We start from the raw sequence: 23,027 nt of genomic DNA on the forward strand, positions 1-23,027 counted from the left end.
CCCACATTTATTAATGCAGGACTTCATGTTATATGGTTAGTTACATTACCTTCCTGTCACTCAGGTGACAAAAGTGACTTACCTTGATTCATCTGAAGACTGAAGCAGGGTCAAGACAACATTATTCCAGTTTCCTAGCTCTTAAACCCTGACTTCTAACCACTACCCCATTTTTTTTCCTTTGGGATGCTATTGTTTAGCCCACTAACTCTGTAAACCTTTCATTCTAGAAACAAAAATTAGGATCCCACCATCCTTCCCTTCACTTTCTGGTCTATTCCAATGTGTAGTTTACAGATACTGCCATATTCGTGTAGGTAGAAAATGATCGCTGTGGCACCAGTAGAAGAGAGACTGTTCCTAAATCCTTCAGGTGCTTCTCAGGAAGGAATAAACAATGCCGCCTGTGTAGCTTGTTTTCCTCTTCTGATCAGAGTATTGCGTTGTATACTGCTGTCACCTGGGTAAGCAATTGCTGTCCACAAGATCCGCTGCCCACTCAATCCTGCCACCTAAATGCAGCAGCACACCACCTCTCCCAGGAAGACCCCTTCATGAAGATGAGCCTGAAGGAGAGAAGGCTCTGGGGACACCTTATAGCAGCCTTCCAGTACTTAAAGGGGGCCTACAAGAAAGCCAGAGAGGGACTTTTTGCAAGGGCATGTAGTGAGAGGACAAGGGGTAATGGCTTTAAACTGAAAGAGGGTATATTTAGGTTAGATGTAAGGAAGAAGTTCTTCACTGTGAGGGTGGTGAGGCACTGGAAGAGGTTGCCCAGAGAGGCTGTGGCTGCCCCATCCCTGGCAGTGTTCAAGGCCAGGTTGGATGGGGCTTGGAGCAACCTGGTGTAGTGGAAGATGTCCCTGCCCATGGCAGGGGGGTTGGATGTAGGTGATCTTTAAGGTCCCTTCCAACCCAAACTGTTCTAGGATTCTATGACTCCACACAGCAGACCCTCAGCTTTACCTGATGTGCTGCCTGCGCTGGGTTAGATTTGTTGCTGACGCAGTGCTAAAGAAAGCAACACAAATACATGGCAGCTCTCCAAACTGATCAATCACACTGATTAATTTCAAGAGGTCCCAGATGGAAAACTCATACACCAAAATAGTTCCCCCAGAGCCTTGTTTCCTGTTGCTAATGAAAAATGATGGAAAATAAAATCCTCTCCCTTTGGATTCTTCTGCCCTTTAAGGTTTCCCAGCATGAGAGAGGGAAATCAGCTCCTATGCAAGAGGAAGACCTTTTCCCTGCCAAGCTTGTGAATCCCAGTGCTAACAGCACTTACATATTTGCATTTCTCATCTTGTATTATTCTGCTTACAGAACAACGTAAATGGAAATGATGATGGGGGTTGTTATGGGTTTGTGTGGTGGGGTTTTGGTAGTGGGGCAGGGCCTGCAGGGCTGGCTCCTGCTGGAAGCTTCCCCGGCCCCAAGCCGGACCCACCGCTGGCCCAGGCCGAGCCCCTCAGCGACGGCGGTAGCGCCTCTGGGGGAGCGGAGTTAAGGGGGGAAACCTGCGGTGAGTCGGGGGATTTGAACGTGAGAGGAACCCCTCTGTGTGTACTGAGGTCGGTGAGGAAGGAGGAGGAGGAGGGACACCTGAGGAGGGGATGCCCCCGCAGCCCGCGGTGAGGCGGCAGGCTGTCCCCCCCAGCCCATGGAGGGGAGCGGGGGAGCAGATGCCCACCTGCAGCCCAGGGAGAGAGGAGCCCACGCTGGAGCAGGGGGATGGATGTCCCCCAAGATGGCCGCCGCTCTGTGGGGAAGCCCGCGCTGGAGCAGGCTGGGGCTGAAGGACTGCAGCCTGTGGAAGGGACCCACGCTGGAGCAGTTTGTGAGGAACTGCAGCCCGCGGGAAGGACCCACCGTGGAGCAGTTGGTGGAGGGCTGCCTCCCGCGGGAGACACCCCACGGCGGAGCAGGGGCCGAGCGCGGAGTCCTCCTCCCCCTGAGGAGGAGGGAGCAGCAGAGACAAGGGGTGAGGAACCGACCCCAGCCCCCGTCCCCTGTTCCGCAGGGAGAGAGAACCGGGAGTGGGGCTGAGGCGGGAAAGTGGGAGGGTGGGGGGAAGGTGTTTTACAATTTGGTTTTACTTCCCATTATCCCTGATTGGATTGGTAGCAAATTAAATTGATTTTGTTTCTTCCCCAAGTTGAGCCTGTCTTTTGCCCGTGCCCATAAGTGGGGAGTGATCCCTCCCTGTCCTTGTCTCGACCCACGAGTGTTTCTATTTTCTCCTCCTCATCCTACCGGGGTTTCTGGGCTTAAACCACAACAGGGGTGCCATGATGGAAGTAGTGATGGGGAAAGATCATAGATTACAGATGCCCTGGAACCAGATATGCTTGGAATTACACAAGACAAAGATAAGACTATTTCTCTCTCAGAAAGAGGACTTATTTAAATCCTTTTCAAAGTGAAAGATACAGAGTTCGCTAAGATAATGGTCCATATCATTGTAGCAGCGCCACTGTAAATGTTTTGCCTTCGGTTCCCACTGGCTGAAAACAGAGCGTTTACAGCTAAATTCTGCATCCAAGGCAGAGATTTGCACCGCCAGTAAGAAACTGAGTAGATCGGAGAGGGCGAGGCCAGTTATATAGCGCACTACCCTGCCGGGCTCCGGCCGCAGGGATACGTACTCCCACACCCTCGACAGCGGGCGGAGGCCGCTAAGCCTTCAGTCCGGCGCCGGGGACCCAGCCCGCCATACCGCAAAGCCCTCCCTCCCGGCAGAACGACAGCGCCTGGCCCCGCCCGCCTCAGCTGACAGCGCCAAAATGGCGGCAGCGGCGGCGCCTCAGGGGCGGCTCGGCGCCCGCCTCAGCTGACGGCGCCAAGATGGCGGCGCTGCGGGAGGGGGACTTCGCCGCCCTGCAGAGCCTGCTGAAGGTGAGCGGGCCGCGGAGCTGCTGGGGGACGGGAGCGCCCCGGCCCGGCCCGGCGGCGGGGGCTGCCGCCTCTCCCGGGCCGCGGCTGAGCGCTTCCCCCCAACTCCCCTCCGCTTTGCTCCTCGCCAGGCGCCGTCGAAGGACGCCGTGCGGCAGCTGTGCCGGCAGTGTTTCTCCAGCCCGCCTGCCGACCTCGGCCCGCTGGCGCAGCGCGCCTGCCTCGACCTCACCGCCGGCCCCGAGGAAGCGGAGCAGGTAAGGCCGGGCGGGGCAGCGCCGGGTCCCTGGCGGGAGGGAGGGAGCCAGCCGGCGGGGTGCCTCGGCGGCGCCCCCTCCTCCCGCTCCTTCCCAGCGTTCCGGCGCAGCGGGAGGACGGGACCTGCCGGCTTGCGTGGGCCTCGCCGTGCGGGAAGGAGGGAGGGGAGGATCTGCCAGCGGCCCGGGCCCTCGGGCAGGTTCGTGGTGCTACGAGGCTCCCATGGAGCGCGGCGGCCGCTGCTGGAGCGAAACGTGAGGGGTAGAAGCCATCCGCCCCGGAGGCCCAGCCCGGAGGGGCTTCACAGGGAGGCAGAAGGTGAGTGCCCGAGGCGGGCGTGCTAGAGGACAGCGAGGACCTCGGCTCCTTACCTGTTAAGGCTGTCGGGCTGTACGGGGTTGTCCGAGGCCCTGGTAGTGTCCAAGGCTTCTGTCGCTGCAGAAGCTGTGTCTGTCCTGACTGTGGAAGGCCTGTCCTGTGCCGTATGTAATGCTTGTCAACCCAGCGGAGCCCTTTCTCCTCTTCCTTTCTTACAGCTGGTATCTGCTTTGCACAGCCTCACCAGGCACGTCGTGTACCATGGCTTGACGAGGGCAGAAGATATCCTCTCTCTCTTTCCAGAGAACTTCCACCAAAATCTGAAAAACCTTTTGACTAAGATAATCTTGGAGAATATGTGAGTGCTACCCACCTGCCCTTTGCTTTCAGTGGGAAAGTTAAAGCCTATGTATCTGGTTTGATATGTGGATAGTTGGCAGCATGCAGAGTCTTGTTTCTATGAATTTTGTGCCTGCCTTGGGCATAAGCACACAGGTTGGGATGAGCAGAGTTGAGTGAAATACATCATCTGAGTGGAATGGCAAACAAAGCATAGGCATGGGCACAGAGGGTTTTCCCAAAACTTTTGGAATGGGTGTGGGCCTCACTGACATGATGCAAAGCCCCTTTTATCCTAACAACTCACTGGTGTGGTAGAAAAATGCTACAGATGATAAAATGTAGAGGGTTAGATTTTGGCACTACAAAATTTGGATGGGTAGCATCTAGATGCCTGTCTGCTTACCACCCTGGCTTAGGTGTGGAGGCAGCGTATACAGTAGAGCATATGTGAGGTGGTGGCAGAGGATGGCAGTTCTGCTGCTGGTACATCTCACTGCTTGGTAGCCCATTGCTTTGATAAAACTGGGAAGAAAGGTGCATGCCGTAAGTGAGCCGTACTTACAGAAGAACCAATAGTTGGTCACCAGTTTGCCTACCATTGCCCACCAGTGACAGCCTTTCCTCGGCACTTGGTAGCATAGGCAGTCTCTCTCCCCTGCTTACTGCTGCAGCCCTGGTGACCCTTCTGTCAGGGATAAGACACTCTGAATGCTTTCCCTACCTTTTTTCTTTTTTTTTTTTTCTTCTTTATCAAAGTACTGCTGATACTGTTTGGTTTTTTTTTTTTTTTCTCTCCACTTTTTCACAGCTCTGCTTGGAGGAATGAAGCACAAGCAAGTCAGAGTGAGTAGCTGTTCACATCTTGATGCAATTAGTGTTTCCTGAGGTCACTGGAGTTTGGAGTTTAGAATAGTGAATCGCAACATGTTTTCATAATGTAGCATAGGAATACCCCCATTTGCCTTAGATGAAGCTGTATGGTTGTGGCATCAGAGAGCTTAGCAGGGGCCAACAAGCTTGTATTCAGATCTGTGCTGCTGTGCTAAATTGTTTCCAGTCCTCAAGCAATTCTCTTTAATGTTCAGTCTGTTGCTACCTTGCAGAGTGTTGTGTATAGCAAGTATTCGCAAAACGTTTCAAAGTGAAGCACTCTGACTTCCCCATTCAGGTCATGAAGTGATGTCCATATTCAATAATTGTGCACTGTGAAGGATATGTATATATTGGGAAATACCTTATATCTGCACATCTAGTCAATTCTTTCTCTTCCATGCATCAGGAAGTACATGGCATATATTCATAACTCTTCTTTTTCCTCATCGTTCTAAACAGTGATGTAATTGAGGAATGCAAGCTTTAACAATAGCATCATGGGCAACAAGTTACATTCCAGTTAGGTGTTCTATGCAGCTACAACACTTTGTTTTCTCTGCAAGAGGCTTTCTTTACAACTGTAGTGCTTAGAGGCTTACAAATGAGAGCTGATATGTAGCAGAATACTCTGAGGTCTGCATGGATCCTCTTTACCCTTTTCTTTGCCTGCAGATGAGAGAATGTCCACAGCTAAGCAGTACGGCAAGACTTGGAAATAGACTGTTCCTCAAAGTTTTAATGGAGTATAGATAGCGAGAGGGAAGAAACTGTTGTGTAATGCTAGTACAGTAAATACAGCAGTTGCTTACACTAAACAATGCTCTAATGTTACCACAATGCTTTTTCCTGTATCCTGAACACTGTCATGTATTGAGAGCAAGCATGACGCACCAGCATAATACACTAGCTAGGTCTTTACAAACCAGAAGTGAGGCTGGGTGTGTGGCTCTTGGAGCCCCGCCTGGGAGCTCTGCTCTGACACTCGTGTCTTTGTATTCACTTGATGAATATTTAAGCCTGTTGGAATGAGATTGTCTTCTAGGAAATGATGGATTATTTTAGTATTGTATTCACGAAGTATCTGACATACATTACATAGGGACTGAGGCCGTAATTTAAAGAACAGACATTCCAACTGAAACGTGGATGGTTTCCTGCCTCTCCCAGTCAACCTTAGCAAATTAACATACAAGGCTAAACAGATGCATTTTGTGTTGTTGCAAATGCTGCCAAGTGCTGGCCCTGACAGACTGTAAACTGGAATTTGTTCCAAAAGCAAGAGCAAGGCAGCCTGTTCTGCACTGGCCCTGCAGCTCAGCTCAGGGGAGCAGGAGGACGAGGGAGAGCCTTTCCCCAGATAGAAAGAGAAAATTCTGTAAGCGCTCTTAGGAAGCAGCTTGAGCAGCTGGAGTCAGTTGGAAGGCTAGTGATCAACCCTTGGGGAAGAAACTAGGCAACTTATGATAGGCAGAATCCAGACAGTCTGCAATTGCCTATTGAGACAGTTCTTTCCTTAGCACTCAACAGAGGTTTAGTCTTTGCCTCTGGTAGCCTTACATAGATGTCAAGTAACTGCTGACAACCCGGTTCAATAAGGCTTTGCAAAGACATTCAAACCTACCAAGCACCACTGCTGGGATTTTAAAACGATCACCTCCCTACAGATCTTTTATGGGGTTGGTCCTACCTTTCCTTCAGACTTCTTTGAAAATCCCTAGCTGACATGAACAGGAACAATGTTTCTTCAGGCACCCTGTAGCCATTTATTCTGACATAGTTACAGCAGTTAAGCCCCTTAGCTGCAAATGCCCTTTTCAAACCATAAGGGTTTGTCTTTGTTTCCATGTCCTTAGTGTGGAGTTTCTTCTAGTGAGAATTTACTGGCTTTTTCCCAGGAAACTTGGATGCTGCACTTTCAAACATAGGAAGTATAGCTCAGCTTTTACCAGAAAACGGAGTTGAAAAAGGTGCAAGAGGTGTTCCTGACTCTTATAAATGCGACAGTACCAAACTGGGAATGACTTTAAGTATGCCCTGTTAAACTGCACCTTACAACTTGTTTTCTTTATATATATGTTAAACAAGGAATTTTCCAAATTTCTGGATTCTGGTGGTAAATTGCGCTTTACCACTGGGCAGCAAAGGGTTCAAGCCTCATCTTTTAACACTTGCTGTTGTTATCTGGTTGGATAAGTAATTATGCTTTCCTCTGGTTACAGTTTGTTTGAGAAAACACTTGTAAATCTGAGGTGAAAATGTCAATACTATTTCTGGGTTAAAATGTGAGGTTTTTTTTAAATTAAAGTAGGAAACTTTTTTTGTTGTTCAAACAAGGGGGAAAGATACCTGCATGTCACCCATCTAAATACCTGCCTCAGTTTCACCTGACTATATTCTTCAAGTGTTCCTTGTATGTATTGCTGGCAGCTGAAAGACACTGTTGAAAAACATTATGCTCCCAGGAACTGACAAAAAGCACTTGCAGGCAGCCTGCTGGTGCCACAGTTTTGTTGGGAGAACCTTAATCTCAGTTTTTATGCCAGTTTGCACAGTGCTTAGGGGCTCTTGAGGGTTCATAGTGCAGTGAGCTCCATTAAGCGCACACTATCATGAGAGAATATCCCTATCTCCTCTCTGCAAGAGGTAGCTGCACAAATTTCTTGGTAGGGCAGCCAAGTCAGACCTGTCCTCCTTCCTTTGGAAGGCTCATGGGGTCTCCAGCCTAGAACTATTGATGTCAGTATTGCCCCAGACTGTTGAATGATTTCTGTTAGGCTACATCTAATTAATTAGGATGATATCTTCAATATTTTTAACAAATTGGCAGGACATGTGAAGATTGCAGTTTACCAGTACATATGCTGTACTGCAGGATGCTTTGATTCACAGGTTGGGGAGCCTGAAATAACATGTTTTATACTGCTGGATTTTAAGAGCATTCCTGTGTGCTTTCTTACCCATTACAGAACAGAGCAATAAGCATGTAGGTCCTAGAGCAAGTCATGATGAAAAGCGCTAGTTGAGTGTTGCAGGCAGCAAGGCAGGGGATGAAGAGGTGGAGGTGACATCTTACTGGTCTCCTTCTCCCAGCTGCTTTGTGAATTAACCTATGCTTGTCTTGCACTGTGCCACCCTTGCACGTGATGATGGGAGAACCCTGTCTGTCCTTCCTGTGTCATGAGGAGGCCTTCAGAGACTGGCTTATTGTAGAGTAAAAATGGTGTGAAACCATGTAGTAGCACTAAAGCTGTATGCTTCCCAGGGCCAGAAGTGGAGAAGCATGTACATGGTGGTAGTCATGGGTTCCAGCATCTGGTGTCATCATGTGCTGCTGGGTGTAACAGACCCATTTTTTAATCCCTCAGTCTCCCTGCCTCGGCTGGTCGACATGGACTGCAGGGTGGATATCAAGACATCTTCAGACAGCATCAGCAGAATGGCAGTCCCTACTTGCCTTCTCCAGTTAAAGGTAATGTCAGTGTCTGTAAAGAATGCGGGATCAAAATAAACAAGTCCAACACCTGACTTGCCAGTGGTAGTGCAAAACAGTTCAGACAGGCATCTGGTGCTTGCATGTTGCCTGGTGGGCAATTAACAGACTTTCTCAGAGATGATCTTTGAAATACCACAGAGCCTGGGAATGATGTCTGTGCTGGAAGCCCTTTTTCTTGCAAGGGAGAGTTTTCTTTGCATGAGGATGCGAGAAGGCAGCATATTTGTTCCTGATCACCATTGTTCTCTAGAGAAGGAAAGAAGATAAATAATGAAGTCATTGCCCTTTAATTCTAAGCCACTCATCAGCATGTTTAGCTGACTGCATTAGTTGAGAAATGACTTTTGATTACTAATAGCTTCCTTCACTGGCCACATCTATCATTTGGAGAGTATAGCTAAACTTACTGCTTATATTCTACAGCGTTCTGGATCCCCCAACCAGTAAAAATGGGATGGGTGGATTTCAGAGTAGGAGGAAAAAAGTCTTGCACTCTGTCAATGGGACCGCACTTAGCTAGTGAGGCACACAGCTTAGAAAATGTGCCATGGTCCTTCAGAATGGAGCTGGATGCCAAATTTAAGGCGTTTTTCTTAATCTGTGTGTTAAACACTGAGTTTTCTAGCAGCACTGGAAACACACGTGAATGAATTTTTCATACAGCTAATGTCTGTGTTCCTATTTTCAGATTCAGGAAGATGTTGCCTTATGTGGAAATAGTCCTGTTGTTTCTGCACTGACTGTGGAACTGAGCAAAGAAACCCTGGACACTATGTTAGAAGGTCTAGGAAGGATCCGGGACCAACTTTCTGCTGTTGCAAACAAATGAATACACCAGGGCATGGATTCCAGCAGCAAGGAAGGGAAGTATTCTCTACCTACAGCTCTCATAAGTTGCAGCCTAGTGTAACATGTTTTCTGTTTTAACAAAACAAAATTAAAGAGATTTCTTTACTGAGTTAGTAAGATAGCTTTTGAAAAGCTGACACTTAAACATTCCTTTGGTCTGATACCAAAAAGTGTTTTCCTAGTATGTTGTTGAATAAAAGCTGGTCTCCATTTCAGAAAAGCACTTGAGGGCTCAGAGCTTGGCTTAATCACAAGGGTCATAACTGGAAATAGCAAATAGCTGCAGCCAATGAAGCAAGTACTATCTCTCTGCCCTGAAATTAGGATCTAAAAGGCTCAAGCTGGTTAATGGGCTGCCTTCCAGTATTAGCAGACAAGGAGGGTGCTTCTCTCTGGAATGTGCATGTACTGAGGTGCATGCTGGATGTAGCACTGTCTCCCTCTCAATGAAGCACAGCCATGCTGCAGATTGTTATTACAGGATAATGCTTTGAAATGGGGCAATTTATGCTACAACACATTCCCTTCTGATCAGCTTCATAGCACCATTTACAAAATGACTAGCCTGAACATCTTTAGCAGCAAGTAATTTCTTCCTCCTCTTTGAAAAAAGGAGTTCAGATAATTCATGTTTGGGTTTATTGTACTCTGGGCTTTGCCTTCACTGCACAAAAACCCATCCGGGACAGTAAAGAATTGATGGCCATTGTCTGTACTTTAGAAAACCCTTCTGTGGCAATATGTGCCTATACTTCCCCAAAGTGTTCTGTTGTTTGTTTGTATAAATCTTAATTTGGTTAAAAACCAACCTGCTAATTGATTTTGTGAATCCTTTTCAGTCTCGAAGAGATGTTGTCTTGTGTTACCTCAGCCTTTGTGATGGTGCCTAGTTTCTAGGCTGGTTTAATGGATGTTCATGTTTGTTGCTGAAAAGGAATCTTTTGTTTCCTGTTCAAATAGATTTATCTTTTAAATTGTCTTCTCTTCATTATAATACAGTTTCAGGGCACCTTTTTCCACAGCCATCGGCTCTGTACAGTATCGCAGATGATGACCCTGACCTAAAACTTTGTAAATATATGTGCATTGAAAGTGTGGAAGAGTAAGTGCAGAAATTGAACAAAATTTGCTTTTCTTTCTGATGAGCTTCTATAATGCTCCAAACTGGAAGACTGGATCCAAATGCTTTGTTTATGGCGAAGTCCCACCTTTCATAAAACATTTGGCTCTCCTTCAAGACACAAAACGTTGTCTCTTGTGTTTGGAAATGTGGAATCATTCAAGATGTATGCATAAACTATAGAGCTTTGTTATTTAATTTTGCATGTCCCCACAGAGTGCAGGCTAGAGTATAAGTGTAAATGAAGCTTGTGCCTTTAAAAGATACTGGTGTAATACACCTTACGCATCAAGATGAGATGTATGACAAGTCACTTGTTCAGGTCTACTTTGAGTAAAGATTGTAACGCTTAGTACAGTATCAAGGTAAACTGGTAAATTTCATATATAATGGGGAAATCTGAAAGGAGAAGGTGGATATTCAAGAATCTGTTCCATAAGATTCAGGCTGTGAAAAACATCTGTAATAGACTTCTTCAGTTTGAGGAAGTTTTGTTGCCTTTAGAGCATAGCCTTAAAAAAACCCCCTCAAATAGTTTATATTGTACTGTTTACTTTAGAAAGTAAGAATCGTTGAGGAAGTAAGTAATGCATAATGAAGTACTCATAGCATTAGAGGAGCTGAGGAAGTCAATACACAGAGGGAATCCCTGAGGTAATACTGAAGTTATAGTCAAAATGTTGTAGGGCCTAATGAAATGAAGAATTGATAGTTGCATAGAGTTCTCATACAAAACCATTATACAGCTATACTATAGTTGTATACTATAGAATAGTTGTAAAGAAAAGAAAGACTTAAAACTGAAAAGGCTTTTCCCGTGTCAGAGTGACACTATCTGCAGGTAGCTAAAAGTTGCTCATGGAGACTTTAATGAAGGGGGCTGTCCACTACATCAGGGGCATGACAAACATCTGATGACTTCAAGGGGTACATCTCAAGTCATTCTGCAAGAAGATGCTGGTATCTTCTAGCCCAAAATTTAGGAGGCTATGAGAGCTTGCCTTCAAATTTTTGTCTAAAATGTTAGGTATTTTCTTGTTTGCTCTTACCACGTTTGCGAGAAGAGCTGTGACTGCTCAGAAAAAGCTATATAAAAGAAGAGAGGCTGAGTAGGAGTGTCATTACCTGAACAGCAAGAGTGCTTCACATTGAAGTCCTACTTATGGAGACTCTTACACAGAGGCAGAAGAATATGCCTGCTATTGCAGTCAATAATATGTGATCTTTTTCATAAAATGACTGGTGTCTTAAAATCAGTTAGATTTTTATCCTCCCTCCACAAATTGCTGCTATTTGGTAGGCTAGCCTAAACGTATTCAGCACTGCTTTATTATCAGCTCGCTTCTGTGCCAGCACCATCCTCTTTAGCTTACTTCTCTCCTACCTTTCCATTTTCCCTCATACTTATGAAGCAATGAAAGTCCCTTCCACTTTTGATGACTAAGCCTAGTAAGCTCTATATTCTGTGCCTTTGAGCATCATAGTGGCCATTCTTCACTTACAGTTTGCATCTCCCTTGAATGGGGTCACCACAGTTGTTCATTTCTGGAAAAGAATAGTCCAAGGACATTAATAAAGAATAGAGCTGTCATAGTATGTGAATCAGCTGAATGAACTCCTCCTCCCAGGAAACCACAAGCCTTCATTGTGAAGTGGAGCTCAAAAGCTCCATCTTCATTCCAGTATTTGAGGAACAGAGAAACCGTCTCCTACATGTACACTGTTTATCAAGTGGTAACTCAATTACACTAAGCAAAACAGTGATAAATTTATTTGTAAAACACAAGTATGCAAGTTAAATTCAAATTGTAGTTTCACAATTCAGACATTGTGTTGGATCTGACTGTGTCAAGGTGTTGAAAAGGCATTTGAAATATTAAATCCTACTTTGTATTATTGAAAACAAAATTTTGCTTCCTCTTACTGCAAGAGAATGTGTACTTTAGGGTGTTAAGGCTAAAAGTTCTATAGATGTTGTGAGTGAGAGCAAGAAGAACTTAGGAAGAAAATGCCTTTATGGTTCCTAGCTTCCACTTCAGTTAATGATCCTTAACTGTTAGTTTAAAACAGTAGAAGGCTTTACAAGACTCATAATGGATTGGTAAAGGTATAATAGTTACGCTATGTTTAAGTGTGGGGTTTAATGTGTGTTCAGGCTCTTGTAAACCTATTGTCTATACAGAGTTTTTGCTTTGTTTATAACTGAGGTGTTTTATTATTTCACTTCAAGCAAGTTATTTCATTACTAGTAATCTGGTTTAGAATTATTTTGACTCAAGTAAAAAATGTTAGTTTCAATTTGTTTGGTATCTAATTTTCACTGGAGATAATAGACTTTATATTTAACAATATATATGGGACCCCCTGCCCAGATTAGGACTGAAAAAGGCTTTTTTGGTAGCAAATATATGATAGATCTCTTGTTAAGTGAACAACATCATCTCTCTTAAAAATCACAACAGCCCAGCTTAATCTCAGTTCTTGATACTAGGAACAACATATCTAGCAGTGTAATTTCCTCAGCTGCTTTATAACTGTAGTTATTCTGAGTCATAACAACCCCTACAAAAGTAACTAGTTTAATGAATTCACCAATCTTTCTCACATACCCCTTAAAAAGTTCATCGCACTAAGCTGTAGAGAGGTAAAGTAGGTGCTTACAGTTGCAATAAATCAGTGGCAGCACTGGGTGTTCAGGAATCCCACCTCCCTAGACCCTTTTCTGACTTCTTGACCTCTCAGTCAGAAACTTTATTCCATGACACAGCAATTACACTGTCACATATTTTTCCCCCACCTACACAGACATTGTGCAGGTAGTTGCTGATTTTTCACTCTATTTTTAATGTAAGAGGTTAATAATGCTTGGGACACTTGTGCCTTGCTTATTGAGTAACTGATTAACATTACGTAATTTAGTCTCCAGTTGTTTTACCACTTTTCAATAACCATGTCAGGAATATCACTGTACTAGCACAGCCCTGTAGCATTACAGTGCAACACCTTGGCTTACCCACTGTCAGTATTTGGTAGTCCTGCCCAGCATTTTCAAACAAGTCTCACAGTTTGCATTCATCTGGTCCCTGCTTGAAAGCACTACAGCTGCATTACAAACACTGGTGAATTAGACCTCACAAACTACAGCAGGGGGATTTTTGTAGCAAGCCGGATGAACATGTGCAAAAGGTCCTGAATTTTTTAGTTACACTCAAAAATCCATAGGTATCCTTAGAAGCCTCACTACAGGCATCATTTTTTGAAGAGACATATAACTATCTGTGAAAACTAAGGTATTACAATGTGACTAGTCAGTAAGTAGATCATGCACTGTAGCTTTCATAATGTCCTTGTACTCCACAGGGCATATGTGGCAGTGGCTAAACAGTCCTTGCCATTTTAAGTACAGGAAGAACCTGACTGTTCCTGCATCTGCTCAACACTCTATAAACCTCTTTTCTGGGGTTATTAATGCGTATGAGTCTTGCTACTGACATTGCTGCTGCTGCGGTACATACGAAGCATATAACAAAAATGCCAACCTACCCTGTGACATAAACTCACCGTCGTCTTATTTTACTGAGTCCCACAGGAAGAAGAGGGACCACAGTAGGGTCGGAGCTGGCAGTGCAAGCCGGCAAGCTTCCTAAGCTTTCTCCTACGGCCTTGGTCTTTCACAAAGAGTGAGAATGAAAGGAAGGAATGAAATAAACTTTCCTGGAAGCGTAAATGCCTTTTCCCCAGGAGATGGCGAGCTTGGTCTCCCATTTCTATTCCCTCACCAGTCAGGAAGCGGCAGGCTGGGCTGACCTTCGCAGAAGCTGGGAGCAATCGAGTGCCTGCAATAGCCCGAACAGAACCATGCACTTCTTTAGCAGCAAAGCAGAAAGGGGATAATACGCACTGTTTAGCAAAAGGTCTCTCATCTGCTAACACATTCGTGGGTTGAGGCAGCTGAGCTCATTTTAGAGGAAGCTGGCAGAGATGGTAGTAGCAGACGGGTCTCTGCAGTGTGCCAGTCATTTTAATCACAAAGAATTCGGAACCCTTCCTTGTTATTGCCAGGTTAGATGCAAATTCCTCGGGGGACAGCTTTAGCACCTGCAAGGGAAAGAACGGTGTTGTATTTAAAGGGATGCTGACAACTTGGAATGTTGCCAGACTGGCCCATCTCAGACAACGCAAGTTTTGCATAGATTTGTCTTTAAATAGCGGCGAGCAGGGCACTCTCAACATCATCTCTGGAGAAGGGGGTGGGCAGGGAGGGAGAGTTCCTTCTCCTCAAGTATGTTACAAACCAATTTTAAACAGTGCACTAAGCACAATGGCATCCTACATATTTGGTCTTTGTTCTCTGTGTGTATACAAATTCTCTGTTGCTTTTTCACTCACTTTTGTTGCTGCTGTTAATACAAGGCCGGGGATGACAGCATCGCCTCTCGTTGCTGACCGTTCTGCACCCCCACCTCCCAGGAGGCATCATCCTGCCAGTCTGAGTGAGGAAGTGCTAGTGCACACCAGCAACACTAACACGCCACAAAGTGCTGTCAGATATGCAAAGAAAACCCACTGAACAGAGACAGTTAAATATGATCCTGTTCACATCCTTACTCTCTCCTAGTTACTGCTCTTGGAAAAGGCTGGTTTGGAATAATAGTAGGGATTGCTTTTTTTTTCCTCCCCTCTAAGGAAGACACAATTTTTCAGGTTGACAGCATCCCTTTATGCTGATGAGATAGTGAAGGTTGAGTGCCAACTAGCAGCAGAAATATAATAGCATCCATTAGAGCTGTTAGCTAGAGTCTGCCAGTGCTTCTGTTTGTAATTTAGAGGGTTATAACTCAGCCATGCAAATAAGATGCAGGAGAAACTTTACACTGACAATCTGGACCTTGCAGTGGGCTTTGTAGTTTCTTACAAAAAAATAGATAGCAGGTTTGCTTTGACACTCTGGACCATGCTGTAATGAAGAGAGAAGAAACCCAAATGAGAGGACTGCAGTATACCAATGCCTGGCCTTTGCACTGGCAGGGAACTGGACTAATTGGAAATGCTTACATCTTTACAGCTGTATCAGTGACTGTAGGTCCAGGGGTGTCTAAACCCGCATTCTATTATCAGAGTCTTGGGGCAAATATTATCACTTCCAGTCAAAGCACTATACAAGGCAGCAAGGCTCCCTGAGCTGTGTCCCTGCTCCACACAGCAGCAGGGCTCAGCTCACGTAAGGTTCACTGGAGATTTATGACTAGAATCAGTAAGTTATGCACTGTCCAAAGCATTTTGGTTCCTTAGCGCTTTGTGGCATTTAGGCATTGGTGCCTCACTCCCAAGCCTGTTTCTGCATTTATATGCCTGCACAGAGACGTGACACTTACTTTTGATTATTATTTTTTTTAATCCACTAAGGCAGTATTATTCCATGTTCTACTAAACTGGAGTGGCAGAAAATCATGGATAATCTAGAAAGGTTGAACTGGATGTCGACAGACAGCTGGTACGCCTTTGTAAAGACATGTCTGGTGACAAATAATCAGAAGATCAGACTGAAATCAAAGAAACACAAAAGCATGACTGAGTGCAGTGCATAACTGAAAGTTGAGTGCAGTGCGTAACTGAAAGTTAAGTGCAGTGCATTTAGAGACAACTTTTTTTTTTCCACTCTGAAAAGGACAGCATAAAATTGTACTTGGCCATCTGTGTCTCAGGATGTTTTCCTTTTCCTGGGCACAAAAGTTCAAACATCACTATCAGTCTCATCTACCACATCAGTCCTGTAAACAATCTTATTTACAATTTCTACCCATTGCTTTCCAGTGACCTCATTTCTCCCTTTGGTGCTTAGAAGTTCTGGCTAATACTAAAGGCACTAAAATAGACATGTTGAAAGCTACCCTTGTGGGTGTGGTAACATAGTTCTCAATAAAGCAAAGACCCTTTAAATGAAATGGAAGCCGGACACATTTTTGCTTTGTCCTCAGGCAAAAACCAAATTAAACCCCTTTCCTAGGCTGTCAAAAATTAAAATAAAATAGCTAAGCAAGGTGTGCCTGTCGTTCCCTCTTCTGTCCTAGTTTGCATACCACCACCTCTCTGGATGGCAGGTTCTCTGAGGCAGAGACCTTGCCTTCGCAGCCCCATGTAGGTGGCTGACGCTGCCACCAGCACGGTCATCAGTAACAGCAAGGAGCCTGTCCCTTGGTTGTAACGCATCACTGAGATAATTTAGTTATTTCAGGATGAGATTTCAGGCTTTCTAGTTGCTTGACACAGCAGTGGTCTTATCTTTTCCTGCATAAGTAAGGCTGATCTATGCAGTTTAATGGGTGGATTGTGTCCCCAGTGACAGCTCACAGAGAAGCGGTCCAATTTTCAGAGGTGTGGAATACTTTCTTTGGGACTTCAGATACTACTGATACCCCTCCCTCTGGGCCCATGCAATCTGCAGTATCAGAAGGGATCCCAGTTCAATTTTCCCCAAGAGAAGCAATTTTTGTGGCATTTTTGGTTAAAATTCCTTCTTCCTCTACATTTCCTTTTTCTTAAATTAATCCGTGTCATACATACTGCCATCTTCCACTCCAGAGCAGCCTGCACTCTGGCAGTGAAAGAACAGCTATTTCAAGAGTTCAACAATAATAAATGAAAAGTACCAAAGTTAAAAAAAAAAAAAATAAATTTACACAGACTGTCTTAATGCCTCTGTTGAAGCAATGAAGAGCACTAAGAAGTCTGCTAGTAACTGAAAATGAACTCAACTTTCAGGTGATGAAATTCAATTCACTGGTAATTCTCTAGAGAGGGGGAAAAAGCTGTGGGGATGATCACTGCATACAAAATAAACATCCTGGTCACTGATGATACTTACTGTTAAGCACAGGCAGCTTCTCCTCACTAGCAGGGTTCTGGGGAAGGAGTATCATCTAGCATAGGGCTGTTCTAACCGTAGGCGCCAGTGCAACTCTGGAGCACAGCCTGGTTTTGCTTAGATCTCTGCATGCCCTACAAGAAGTCAAACCTCTCACGGCTCCTCGGATGCAGAGAAACAAAGAGGGCACAAGAGAGCAGCTGCAGCTCTCCAGGCTCATCGGCCATGCCCAACCCTGGGCTGTGGGACCGAGTTTGCTGTAAATAGCGGAACTGGAGGCCTTGATGTCACCTCTGGGACCCCAGTAAAACTGGAGCAGGTAGCCTGTGTGGGGGTGAGAGCGAGGCCTGGACATGCAGACTTCTGAGCTGTACGCTTGCTTCTGCCGTGACTCTCGAGCATCCCACTTTACCTCTGCCTAGCAGGTCAAAAGGTAGGTTACACCTATTTTGGGTGAGATAGGATAATTAACCAATCCGCTTTGTATTAAGCCTCTCGAAGTATGTAAGCAAAGGAATTCACAGGTGTACCGAGCATATTGCCAAGAAAAAGATGTCATTCCAGAGTATTGTGTTCTGTATGACAGCGCAGGCCGAAATGATTTTCTGCTGCCTACAAAGAAAACAGTGTTTTGCAGAATTTATCACACTCTCCAGTTCCTCAGAAGCACAGAACCGCACAGCTCTGGAAATACAACAGGGTTCAACTCCTGAACTAAAACCTGAATCACTATTACAGTGCTTTTTAGAGGAATCACGTCCTGCTGGGGTTTATAGCTGAGAGCAAGTGTTCACCTCTCCCTGACCCACTTTAAAAGTTTGTCCTTCTCATTCATATGAAAGGCTTCAGAAGGAAACTCTGAATGGAGGCCACAACGAAAGAGCAGCTCATCCATTTGTTTCAGAAGAACACTGTTTGCTTTGTCTCAATTTCAGACCTTCCATGTAAACTGGCAACTATCAAGATGATTCCCCTGGGTTCGTCCCCTTCCCTTCTCCCCCTCTCCAGCAGCACCTTGGCCTTTAGCCTTGTCTCTCCTGTTGTACAGCTGTGACTGGGGATATGAATTTGCTGGGAGCAGGAAAGAAATTCAACATATTTAAGATCCCCTCTGTCTGTGTGATGCGCATGCCCATGCAGAGCGAGGAAAGCTTGTGGCGCTTCTGAATGAATCAAGCCTGGATGGTTCTGATCGACTTACTGACATGAATTTCGTTTTCACAGCTAGCCCCCTGTTGCCCAGGGTGTTTTGTTTTTGTCAGAGTTGCCTGGTTTCCAGTCCTTTGCTGTAGGATTTGCTGCAGAATAAAAATGGCCTGGAGGGCAGTAGAGCCTCAGCAGACCTTTAGGGGGGTCTGCAGAGCTTGCAGATACCAGCCATGTCTCCTGGGTGGGGTGATGTATGGCTCAAATAAACCTGAGATGAAGCAGATGCAGGGGACAGGGAAGGGGCCTAATAAGGTGTGCTGGTTTGAGCTGGGGTAGAGTTAATTTCCTTCCCAGTAGCTGGGATGGGGCTGTGTTTTGGATTTGTGCTAGAAAACGGTGTTGGTGACACAGGGATGTTTTGGTTCCCGCTGAGCAGTGCTCACCCAGAGCCAAGGGCTGTTCTGCTTCTCCCCCCACCCCACCAGGAGCAGGCTGGGGGGGCACAAGGGGTTGGAGGGGACACAGCCGGGACAGCCGACCCCGACTGACCAAGGGATATTCCAGACCATAGGACGTCACGCTCAGCGTATAAAACTGGGGGAAGAAGAAGGAAGGGGGGGACGTTTGGAGGGATGGTGTTTGTCTTCCCAAGTCACCGTTCCACGTGCTGGAGCCCTGCTGTCCTGGAGATGGCTGGACACCTGCCTGCCCGGGGGAACTGGGGAATGGAGTCCTTGCTTTGCTTTGCCTGTGTGCACGGCTTTTGCTTTTCCTATTAAACTGTCTTTATCTCAGCCCATGAGTTTTCTTACTTTTACCTTTACAATTCTCTGCCCCATCCCACCGGAGGGGAGTGAGTGAGCGAGCAAGTGGCTGGGTGGTGCTTAGTTGCTGGCTGGGGTTAAACCAGGACATAAGGCTTTGGCCATCCTAAGTGAAATATAAATACAGGTTTGGTTTTTTTAGCTGAAATCAACCAAGGATTTCATCATTGCCATTTATTGTTCTATTAACCCACTTTCATTACAGCATTTATGACGTTTGGACATCTCACACCTGACAGAAATGCCTGCAATGAACTAGTTATGGTCAGGTGTTGTCCTTCATTAGGGGGGCCCTCACAAAGAGGTTTATGGGTCCATTACTATCCCCTTGAGATCTACTGTATGTCAGCTTATGCAGAAAATGGCACAAGCTCTTTTATAATTATAAAACAGCCCCTCAGCCAGTGTTTCTGCCTCTCCTCCTGCCCTTGCAGCCCTCAGGAGCCCTCCGAATGCATCATCGAAAAGACGACTTGTCTCTAGAGTCTCCATCATTATATGCAGCTATCGCATTACCACGCAGTCCTACCGCGCTTCTGAAAATAAAATAAAAGTAAACCCAAGCCATCTCCACAGATTCTCCCCCTTACCCCCCAGCTCTTTTTCATGTTTTGTTAACACCTTCATGTCCAGTTTGGAGCACAGTCTGACGCGCAGGTCTGCGGCTAGGACCCAGGACACCAGATTAACTCTGGTGTTAATCCTGGCTTTGCACGCCTCTGACATGACTGCAGGCAGACCCGGGCTCTGTAACTGCCCAGGCGCTGTCAGGAAGGCAATGACAGCATCGATACTGCTCCGATGACTACAGCTTGCCTTTTTTATCTGGCGCTAGGAGCATTACAGAATTAAAAAAAAAAAAAGGGAGGAAGCGAGGCGGGGAGGGGAAGGTTCAACTTTACTATGCTTTTCGCGAGCAACAAGACTGAAAATGTTCACCAGTCAGCCTGGCGATGAGAAATGGCAGGCTGAGATTGACCTACACCACGGTCCTATTTTAACACACGTTAACTGATTGCTGACTAATCTAGCTCAGATTAGACTTAGCAAAAACTTTGATTTAGAAGATCAATACCTACATTCACCTGGAAAAAACAGCCTGTGTTAAAAAGATATCTGCTAATTCTGGCCTGACCCAGAAAGGCTAGATTCCCCCAAGCCGTGCAACGTTTAGAGTATGTAGCGGATGCGCCTGGTCCTGCGGATTTCAGTGCTGAGTTCAGTCAGTTGTTCAGTGAGCCAGGCCGGGTACAGCAGTAGGAGCAGTTCAGAGGGGAGATTTGAGAATAGACAGTGCTTTAGACAGACAATTGTCAGTCAGTATTTGCAGTTTAGCAGGCAGCAAGCAGGAAGGCCTCCAAATAAGAGAATTAACTGCTACATAAGGGCTTTGTGCTCTAGCTACTAGCTGGCAACAAAATTTTTTGCTGATTCTGATGCAACAAGCTTTAATCCTGCTATGTTATCGACACTGTGTATTTCCAGGTTTAAATACTCCCAGTAGATAAAATGTCCTTGACAACTCACTGTCTCTTTAATTCCCAACACTTTCCTTGAAAACATAGTCCTAAATATCACATTAACCAATGGCTACAGCATTCTTCATCCGCTCCGGGACCCTTTTCTAATTGATATCTACCACGTTATCACAATCCACTGAAGTAGCCTCTGAAGTGCTGTTAAGAGACCCGGTGCAACACTGCTGAAGTCAGATGACGGATCGCCCTAAAACTACGTATCCTGACATTCAAGGAGACAACTAAAGAAGAAATCTCTCAGGAAAGGCAAAGTCTTTCAGAGGAGCAGAAAGATGGACAGGGCACAGTAGAGACATTGTCACACGCCTTCGCCTGATCACAAACTGAGACTGATTGTGAATGAATCCTTAAAGAGTAATTTCATTTTACGGTTTTAAGCTCATGCAAATCTCATGGTTTGGCCACACAGTCAGCCTACTACCATTTAACAAGTTACTGCATGTCAGCTGAGCCATGCTAACTCACTAGTGCCTTCTGCTTCTGAGAGCACACACAGCTGCACTAACTTAAACTGCAGCAATAGGCAGGTTAACACCTTTCACCTTACATTTACCTCATTCCGACAGGACGTGGTCAGGCTGGAAATGCCAAGTTAAGGCCATACTGTATCCCCTTCTGAACGGTTGGGGCTAATCGTCTCATCACGTGCTAGGCTTAAATGTGTTTTGCTAGAAAAGGATTCACAGGCAATGAAGCCACTCAAGCATCCATTCACCTGCTCTGCAAGTTTTCTGAACTCAACCCCTGAGCTAATTTTTGTGACCGGTGTCTACTCCAACGGCCAACTTGCCTCAAATCTCTGCAGTGCTCAAGAGATGGAGCGTAATTTTGCAGCACGAGCCACCCAGCCCTCTGTTACAACAGAGAGCCCTTGGCTTGCACGGACAAGCTCAATGATGATGAGTCAGGGATGTGGCTCTCATACCAACATTTCCTCTTGCACACTCTGTCCCCCTCTGAAGATTTGCAGCTCTGCGAGTCTCGGCTACAGCTCTTGCCTTGCAGACAGGCAGCAGCCTGGAATGATAATTGGGGATCATAACCTCAGCGAGCAGATCCCCGTGGCTTTTGTCTCTGGCTGTTGTGCCTTCAGCATTATCAGGAGGAGTCAGGGAAAATCAGACCCGATGGCATCAGCAGTTAGGGCAGCGGGCAGGAAAGAACACAGAAAAAGATTTGGGGAATCTGGGATGGGGAGGTCTGTGTTTTGTATTTAAATAACGAGGCTACCAATTTCAAGATAAACTCTCATGGGTTGCAAAAGGCCTCAAATCAATTCCAATACTCCTCGGTCTCATCAGCCTATTTGCTTGTCTGCTCCTTCACCCAAATGCAGTGCGGTCCCCATTACTTAGGAACACTAGCGGGGAGGCTGGGGGAGGGAGGTCTGGTCCCCTCACACAACTTCTGCTGACAGGGACAGCGTCTAACCCAAAGGAGATGCAGGATCTACTTGTAAGTAAGCATTCGACACAACCACTTCCAGCTCTGTATACAAATTACACGTTACTGAGCAAAGGTACTTGCAGACCTTGGATTCACAGCCCCACAGACAAAGACTGACCACAGCCAATATCGGGAAGAAAGCAGAAGAAACACACGCTTATGAAGTTGGCAGCAGGAGGGACCGATACTGGGATTTTCAGCTCTGCCTGCAGGAGCTCCCACCAGTCAGATGAACAAATAAGACCCTGGGATCTGGGAGTCCAAACCGCATGTTCTATCAGCCTGAAAAGGGTCAGCGTTTCCCTCCTTGTGCCGCCTCACTCTGCTCATTTGTACGTGCTTGACAGTGAAAGGCCTAACTTGGAGAGTCCCTCGATACCCTCTTCTGAACGTGATGGAAATGTCAAGTGACCCCTCTGGTCCAGCGTGTTCACTCAGACCAGAGGCTGCTTCCTCATTAGCAACAATAAATTCAAAGCAGATGGGAAAACTGCGCTCCATTCTCTGATCCAGCTTTCAAAGCCCTTTGATTTCAGAATCCCTTGGCTGCTCTTTGACTTTTCTCACCTGTCAAATTCCCTGGCAAGATTGATAGGGTCTGGACAGGAGGACATCAGTGAGAATTCTGGTACCAGTCCTCTCCGCTGCCGAATTGCCCACATCTGACCATGGTAATTGCAGCTTCTCTCCCCCCCTTTGATGTAAAGACCCTTTGATATTTTTTTTTTTTCTTTCCTTCCTCCATCGCCAGTTTATTACAACACTTTGTAAGGGTCAGTGGCTAACTCCTTACCACGTCTGCGTTACTTCTTTCGTACAGAGACTGTTGCCTGCATGTCACCGCCAGTTTAGGACCTGCTCAAAGCGACAGCAAGTTTCTTTAGAGACCATGCTCTGCTTTTTCCACACCACAGGCCGAAACCCACGAAGTAAGGGGGAGTCTGGAAAGGACAGCAAGATAGCAACCTAAGTACTAATGTCTGGAGAAGAGTCCGCAGCAGATGTAACGCCAGGACAGGGGCAGTGAAGAAGCGAGATGTCCCCATGCCACAGCTCA

The 23,027-nt window shown here is 46.0% G+C and overlaps 1 protein-coding gene across 1 annotated transcript; it reads left to right on the forward strand.

The window, feature by feature from the left end:
* Positions 1-2,767: 2,767 nt before the first annotated feature.
* COMMD9 (COMM domain containing 9) lies at positions 2,768-10,910 on the forward strand. The gene is made up of 6 exons (XM_049825985.1): positions 2,768-2,898; positions 3,027-3,152; positions 3,690-3,829; positions 4,622-4,656; positions 8,052-8,155; positions 8,868-10,910. The coding sequence occupies exons 1-6, from the start codon at positions 2,848-2,850 to the stop codon at positions 9,006-9,008; spliced, it is 597 nt and encodes a 198-aa protein (XP_049681942.1). The 5' UTR covers positions 2,768-2,847; the 3' UTR covers positions 9,009-10,910.
* Positions 10,911-23,027: the final 12,117 nt, after the last annotated feature.

This window comes from Accipiter gentilis, chromosome 22, assembly GCF_929443795.1.
Source record: "Accipiter gentilis chromosome 22, bAccGen1.1, whole genome shotgun sequence".
In the NCBI taxonomy this organism is placed as follows: Eukaryota; Metazoa; Chordata; class Aves; order Accipitriformes; family Accipitridae; genus Astur; species Astur gentilis.

Coding starts and splice junctions, on each gene's coding strand:
- COMMD9 (XM_049825985.1), top strand. CDS start 2,848: ATGGCGGCGCTGCGGGAGGGGGACTTCGCCGCCCTGCAGAGCCTGCTG. Junction 2,899..3,026: donor CCCTGCAGAGCCTGCTGAAG/GTGAGCGGGCCG, acceptor GCTCCTCGCCAG/GCGCCGTCGAAGGACGCCGT. Junction 3,830..4,621: donor AAGATAATCTTGGAGAATAT/GTGAGTGCTACC, acceptor ACTTTTTCACAG/CTCTGCTTGGAGGAATGAAG.